The sequence below is a fragment of the Nomascus leucogenys genome, chromosome 21 (assembly GCF_006542625.1).
Source record: "Nomascus leucogenys isolate Asia chromosome 21, Asia_NLE_v1, whole genome shotgun sequence".
NCBI classification, from domain to species: domain Eukaryota; kingdom Metazoa; phylum Chordata; class Mammalia; order Primates; family Hylobatidae; genus Nomascus; species Nomascus leucogenys.
In genome coordinates, this window is record NC_044401.1 from 45,509,636 (window position 1) to 45,517,386 (window position 7,751).

Consider the following 7,751-nt stretch of genomic DNA (forward strand, 5'->3'; position numbering starts at 1 on the left):
GCATAGAAACCCTCAGGATACATAAGAAAGCTTATTAGCTCTATAATAGGAATTATATAGGCATAATCTGTTTAGGAAAGGGGGTCACAGAAATATCCCACACTGATGGGCAACAAGAAAGAGAGGCTTCTCAGTTGATATGAGTTATACTTTTAAAAATTATGGGACTATATTACCTATCAAAAGGTATTTTTTTTAAAAGACAATTAATTACCTCTATGTTCTTCTTCCAAAATCACCTAACTCTGTCTAATCACGGGAAAAAATCAGAAAATCCCAAGAGGGGGATGATCTACAAAATATCTGACCAGTACTTCTTAAAACTGTCAAGGTCATAAAAAACAAGGAAAAGACTGAGAAACTGTCACAGCTGTAGGAACCCAAGGTGACATGACAACTCAATGTATTGTGGTATCTTGGATGGGATCCTAGAACAGAAAAATGACTTAGGTAAACACTAAAGAAATCTAAACTGATGGACTTTAGTTAATAATAACATATCAATATGGTTCATTAATTATAATAAAGGTACCATACTAATGTAAGATGTTAATAATAGGCAAAACTGGGTGTGAGGTAGATGGGAACTCTTTGCACTATCTTCTCAATTTTTCTGGAAATCTAAAACTGTTCTAAATTCTTTGAAGGCTTTTTAAAGGTCCAGGCACACTGGCTCACTTCTGTAATCCCAACACTTTGCAAGGACCAGGTGGGAGGAGCAGTTGAGCCCAGGAGTTCAAGCTGCAGTGGGCCATGATCACGGCAATGCACTCCAACTTGGGTGACAGAGCGAGATTCTGTCTTTTTTTAATAAATAAATAAATAAATAAATAAATAAATAAATAAATAAAAAAGACACCGGGCACAATGGCTCATGCCTGTAATCCCAACACTCTGGGAGGCTGAGGCAGGCAGATCACCTGAGGTCAGGAGTTCAAGACCAACCTGGCCTACATGGTGAAACCCTATCTTTACTAAAAATACAAAAAATTAGCCAGGCATGGTGGCACGTGCCTGTGATCCCAGCTACTTGGAAGGCTGAGGCATGAGAATGGCTTGAACCTGGGAGGCAGAGGTTGCAGTGAGTCAAGATCACACCACTGTACTACAGCCTGGGCACCAGAGTGAGACTCCATCTCAAAATAAAATAAAAATGAAAGGGAAAAAGAAAAGAAAAAGTACACATGTAAGTTTTTTGTTTTTGTTTTTGTTTTGTTTTGTTTTTGAGACAGAGTCTCTCTGTCTCCCAGGCTAGAGTACGGTGGTGTGATCTCAGCTCACTGCAACCTCAGCTTCCAAGGTTCAAGCGATCCCCCTGCCTCAGCCTCCTGAGTAGCTGCGATTACAGGTGCACACCACCATGCCTGGCTAATTTTTGTATTTTTAGTAGAGACTGGATTTTGCCATGTTGGCCAGCGTGGTCTCGAACTCCTGACCTCAGGTAATCTGCCTGCCTCAGCCTCCCAAAGTGCTGGGATTACAGGTGTGAGCCACCCTGCCTGGCCAAATCTTTTAAATAAAGTTTTTCTAAGCCCATTAAAATCCTGGGGTGAGAGGAGGGATCATTTGAGTACCACGCATTGTGGCTGTGTCAGGGACACAGGTAAATAAGACCAGGGCTATTAACCAGGTAGCAGGTGAGATAGACCAGCTGCAGCCCCCAGTCTCTCTAATGGAATGGGCCATTAAAGCAGGAGGAGGAGATAGTTCTGCTCCACCCAGGGACGTAGGGAAGGAGAACAGGATATACTGGGTGTAAAAGATCTGAGGACTTATTCTGTCACTTACTGGTTATGCGACCTAGGGCAAGTCACTTAACCTTTCCAGACCTCAGCCTCCTCACGCAAACAACTCAGGGAGTGGATCAAATGGCCTCCATACCAGCTCAAAAAATCCTAACACAAAGCCAGGCGTGGTGGTTCATGCCTGTAATCCCAGCACTTTGGGAGGTCAAGGTGGGCAGATCACCTGAGGTCAGGAGTTCAAGACCAGCCTGGCCAACATGGTGAAACCCCATCTCTACTAAAAATAAAAAAATAAGCTGGGTGCGGTGGTGTATGCCTGTAATCCCAGCTACTCAGGAGGCTGAGGCAGGAGAATCACTTGAACCTGGGAAGCAGAGGTTGCGGTGACCAGAGATGGCACCACTGTACTCCAGCCTGGGCGATAGGGTGAGACTCCAATTAAAAAAAAAAGAAAAAAAAAATCCTGACACATTCCAACAGAATCTCTTTCTCCCAGGATGTTTCTTCCTAACAAGCCACATGCATAGTCCCTGACTTCAAAGCTAGCTGTAAAAGGCAACAGGGAGTTGAGGATGGGATGCATCGCCCTCTTCACCTCCCAATTACCAAGACTCAGGTTCATCCATTATTCATTCAACAAATATGTTCCTGGTGCTGTTCTAGGTATGGAGGATACAGAGATGAATAAAACCAACAAGACTCCCTTATTCACGGAGCTCACATCCTGGCTGGGGGAGAATTCTACTTAGGGGAAATAGGGAACAAGATATGTAGTTACATTAAATGGTGATGAGTGCTAAGGACAAAAATTAAAGAAGGAAAGCAGATAAAAAGAATGTGGGATATAGGGAGGAGGTTGCAGCTTTAGCTGGGAGCAGCCAGGGAAAACTTTGCTGAGCAGGAGACGCTAAAAAAAGGGTTGCAGGGTGGAGGAAGCCGGTCATGCAGATATCTTGGAGGAGAGTATTCCAGGCAGGGAGAAGGGCTGCCATGGGAGCATGGCTGGCACACTGGAGGGACAGTGGGAGGCTCATGCTGCTGGAGCAAAGGACTCGAAGGCAAAGTGGTGAAGGAAAGTCAGAGAAGTCGGTGGACAGTTCGTGGAGCCTGGCAGGACTCTGGGAAACCGTTTGAAGGTTTTAAGCAGAGAGACATGATCTGACTGGAGTTGGATCTCAGGATCACTCTGAGGGAGAGTTGAGAATAACTAAAGGGAACAAGTTGCAGAAGTCGGTCCCAGCTCTACATGAGACAACCAGCTCTGAAAATGTCTCGCTGGAGTTGGGGAGGGAATCCTATAAAGAGAGGGCAGGGTACCCTGCAGTGCCTTCAAAGCATCAGCCTTAGGGGATGAGTCAAGCCTGTCTTGGAGCAAACTTTTCACCAAGAGGCCCAGGAAGCAAACCCTGCATTCAACGGAAGCAAGAAGCCTCAGAAACAAATGGGCGCCTCTAAATAAAGCATTCCTTTACATTTATAGAGGCCATTAATCCCATTCGAACCGGAAAGAAGGAAAACAAACCATGGCAGTCAGTTCTCCAAGGCCCTCGGCTCCAGCCAACTGGAAATACCTGTGAAAAGAGACCTTATCCCATTAACCCAGCTGCACACTGCCATGTGAAAGGGGCCCTATTATTTAAGTAGTGTGTAATTGTCCCACATTACTGATATCGTTAAAGCATCTCAGAATATTTCCATGGCCAGGCTGAAGAAGAAAAAGTAGTTACCAGGCCACGCAGGCACAAAAGGCCTTTTGCCAAACTACTTAGATATTTTAATTCCCCATTGCCTCAGTGGCTAAATAAGCATGGCGAACAAGCAGGCAGGGAATACTAATTAGAGCTAATTAGACCCTGCCCTCTTCTGCCTCAATCCCCTTTATAAAAAGCTCCCCCAACTCAAGGATGATGGAGTTAAAATGTAAATCCATAGGATAAACAGCAGTCTACAGACCAAACCCACTGTTTGTATTTCATTGTCCTGTCAGCTCTAAACCTGTGCCTGGTTACCTACAGAGAAATGCAGACCCAGCCAAATTCCAACAACCCCATCACAGACCACCGGAAATGTGGTAGGGGGTGGGGGGTAGAGGAAGGGTGCTGCCAACATGAGTCCACTAAATAAAACAAAGGGCTTTCTTAGGATGTGCAGAGCATTCACTAGAAGAACATTTGATTGCTTTTTTAAAAAGAAATGAATGTGATAGCACACATAATTCCAGTGGTATTGCACGATCCTCTTTATAAGACGGTGCTCCTCTCTGTCTTAGCAAAGGCAGCGTGGAAAAGCCTCACCTCAGTGAACCCCTGGTTTTGTGGGAAGACCACGTCCTAGGATTCTGTCTGAAGGCTCTTGGCCGTAAGATAATAAAGAGAGCAGGAGATAGCCCTTGGTGGGGACGGGAGGGGGTTGTCAGCCGGCCAGGGACTTGTTTGAAATGAGCCCCTGAAACCTAAGGTCAGTTTCCTACTGGAAATCCATACTGAGATGAAAGTGGGGTTAGAGCAACAGAGAGCCACTCAACCACTGGTCCAGGAACACCCAGGCAGGCATGGCCCTGAGGGTCATCTCCTTCTTTTCTCTGAGTAACTAAGTTTTTTTCTTTCAAATAATGTTCCTAGTGGCAAGACAGAAACACATCCTGAATAAAGTACCTGTAATGCTTCAAGAAAACAAAGAAGGGAAGGGAAGCAAAAAAAAAAAAAGAATATTGAAGTTAATTCAGCAACACTGAGAAACTAGGAGAAATCACACAGATGTGAGTCAACCTCTGCTAATCCTGAGAAGCTTCAGGGCCCTAAGAGGTAGGCAGCAAGTTCTGGAGGCCAGTGCCATGGCTTGCTCCACCACCACCACCACCAAAACCTGTGGTCAAAGAGATGGGCAGAGGCCAGGCGTGGTGGCTCACGCCTGTAATCCTAGCATTTTGGGAGGCCAAGGCAGGCGGATCACCTGAGGTCAGGAGTTAGAGACCAGCCTGACCAACATGGTGAAACCCTGTCTCTACTAAAAATACAAAATTAGCCAGGCGTGGTGGTACATGCCTGTAATCCCAGTTACTCTGCAGGACAATCACTTGAACCTGGGAGGCAGAGGTCGTGATGAGCTGAGATCATGCCACTGCACACCATCCTGGGCAACAAGAGCGAGACTCTGTCTCAAAAAAAAAAAAAAAAAAAAGAAAAAAGAAAAGATGGGCAATGGGAAAACGGGACCCCAAAAGAGTTGCAAATGAACTACCATGCTCAGTGCTTTTCTCTTCCCTAAACTGACTTGGTAGGACAAAGGACACTGGACCAAAAGCCATGGTCTCTGGTCCACCACTCCTGACCCAAGTAGAGGGGAAGGCAAGTCACTTCCTTCCTGAGCCCATATGAGAAAATGGACATCACCGTGAAGATGTACGTGAACTTTGAAAAAGAGAAAGCACGATGCAAGTGGAAAATAATGTATTTTTAGAAATTATTTGCAGCCAGGCGTGGTGGCTCATGCCTGTAATTGAAGCACTTTGGGAGGCCAAGGCGATTAGATCAACTGAAGTGAGGAGTCCAAGACCAGCCCAGCCAACATGGTGAAACCCCATCTCTACTAAAAATACAAAAATTAGCCGGGCATGGTGGCAGCACCTGTAATTGTTGCTACTTGGGAGGCTAAGCCAGGAGAATCGCTTGAACCTGGGAGGTGGAGGTTGCAGTGAGCCGAGATGGCACCGCTGCACTCCAGCCTGGGCTACAAGACCGAAACTCTGACTCAAAAAAAAAAATTATTTGCAACTGGAAATTATTATTATAATTCTGTTTGTCAGAATTACAGAATGTCAAGCTGGAAAGGAACTTAGAAGCCATCTCCTTTGGCAGTTTCCAAACTTTCGGATTTCAAAGAAAACTAAGATTTAAAAACAAAACAAAAGAAACAAACAGAAAAAGAGAAGGGGAGCTTAACATAGGGTTGCCAGATTTTCTTATTTTGCCAAAATTAAAAACTACTAATATTATTAAAAAGTATTAAAAGAAAATGTTCCCACCAAAAAAGAAAAAATGCCTAATTTCAAACTAAAGGAAAGTCCTTGTGGAGCAGGGGAGCGCTGACAACAATACATTCCTGTGTGATGCAGGCTACATCTTCCTTCTCCTCGCCTTCCCTAGGGACCCATGAAAATATCCGTGATGGGCACTGGCTGCCGGATGGGTGTTTGGAATCCACTCATCTACTCTCCAAGCTCTGGAGTGATTATTTTCCCATTTAAAACAAAAAACAAAAACCTTGCTATAGTATTAAGTTTGAATTAGGGTCTGAACGAAGTTATTGTTTGCTCAGACCCCTCCTCCGCTCTTACACCTAAACCTCCACTGCCTTCATGTAAATGAGACACCGTGGGGGAACAGTCCTCCCCTCGGGCAGCCAGGCAACCACTTGGCTCACAAGAGCAATCAAGTATCTCCGGCTTGAAAGTGAATAGAGCACTATTATTTCCTAAAGAAAAGGAGAAAGTCCGCATCCCAAACAAGTGCATCCTTCCTCGAGGGCCTCCGAACTACCACGTCCAATCATCTCCCAACTCTGAAAACTTAGAGCAGGTAACCGAAGGATCCTTGCACCGCCGCCAGCCCACCGCAGCGTCGGGCTAAGGCAATCTCCACAGCCCCTGTCCTCTGCTCCAGAATCCTCCACAGTTAGGGGAGTGTGAGGCTCCGGGCGTGTGCAAATCGCGGGATAAAGTCGGGCAGAAGGAATCTAATAGGGAAGTCCCAGGTGGGGCTGTGGCTTGGGACGCGGGTGCCCCCTCGGGTTTGCGGTGGCCTAGGCGAGGAGGAAGCAGGCGGGGGGCGAGTAGGAAGCAGGCGGGGAGCGGGGAGGGTGGGGGCTGCATCTTCAAAGGCAGGCGGCTAGCCTAGGCGCAGCGAACTCCAGGATTCGCTGTGGGCCCTGTGCACCCGCCGTTCCAGGAGGCGAGCCCTCAGGAGTGGAGGTGGCCCCCGGCTTTGGCTGGGGTTTCGAGACTCCCTTGCTTCTCCGGGAACAGGGCACCGGCGGCATCCCCCCCAGCAGCCCGCCCACTCCCGGCCGGCCACAAGGACCGCTTTGTGCCCACCAATGGAGAGCCTGGGCCCCAACGCAGGGCTGGCGGGCTAGGTCAGCAGGCCGGCCAGGCTGTTTACACAGGAAGGGAAGCTCCTCCTCAGCCCGGGAGGGAACAGGAGACTCACGACAGCCCGGCGGGGCTGCGCGCGGGGAGCGCCCCGCGGGGCTGTCCCCCAGCTGCTGGCCCACCAGGGAGTGCCCCGAAGGCGCCCTCCGCCCTCAGGCACCGCCTGCGCTCTCCGCCCCTCCGAGACGCCCGCCCGCGGCTGAGTGCGCGACAAAGTTTCTCTGAGCGCCGTGGGCGGCGCGGCTTACCTGCGAGCCGGGGCAGGAGCGCGCAGAGCCCCAGGAGGCAGGCGTACAGCGGCGCCCGGGCCCACGGCATGGTGGGGCGCCCTCCTCAGCGGCGGCGCAGTCGCTGCACTCCGCGAGGGCCGGCAGCCGGGGCAGGGGCCGGAGCGCTGGGGCCGAGGGCCGGGGGCCGCAGCCGCATGCCCCGCGCGCAGCTCCGGGTCAAGGCGCCCGCACTGGCCCGCGCCCCGCCGCCACCATCCGTCCCGCAGCGCTCACGGCCGAGTCCCGGGACCGCGGCTGCCCTGGCTGGCCGGCCGGCCGGGACGCCTGGAGTGTCGCCACTCGGGACGGCCCCGGCGGGCTGCTCCGGGTAGGGGAGGGGCTGGCTCCGCTCGGCGGCCGCGACTTGGGCTCCTAGACGCGCCCAGCGCGGAGGCTCCCCCGCGCGCCGGCACACTCTGCCCTTCGCCTCCGCCCCTTCCCTTCCTCCCTCCGGCCCGCCAGGCTCCACTTTCCTCCTCTCCTTTCTCCTCCCCTTCTCTCCCCTGCCAGGCCCCCGCCTGGCCGCCACACGGTCAGCTTACGGCGAGGCGAGGCGGGGCGGGGCGAGCTCCGGGCCAGGCCAGCTCC

The 7,751-nt window shown here is 50.3% G+C and overlaps 1 protein-coding gene across 1 annotated transcript in view; it reads right to left on the minus strand.

Annotated features, from left to right (window-relative positions):
* ITGB5 (integrin subunit beta 5) overlaps window positions 1–7,521 on the minus strand; it is a 122,878-nt gene extending 115,357 nt beyond the window's left edge. The window contains exon 1 of the mRNA XM_030802219.1: window positions 7,143–7,521. Within this exon, the coding sequence (XP_030658079.1) occupies window positions 7,143–7,212 (70 nt within the window). The 5' untranslated portion in view covers window positions 7,213–7,521. The remainder of the gene's footprint in view (window positions 1–7,142) is intronic.
* Between the last annotated feature and the right edge of the window lie 230 nt (window positions 7,522–7,751).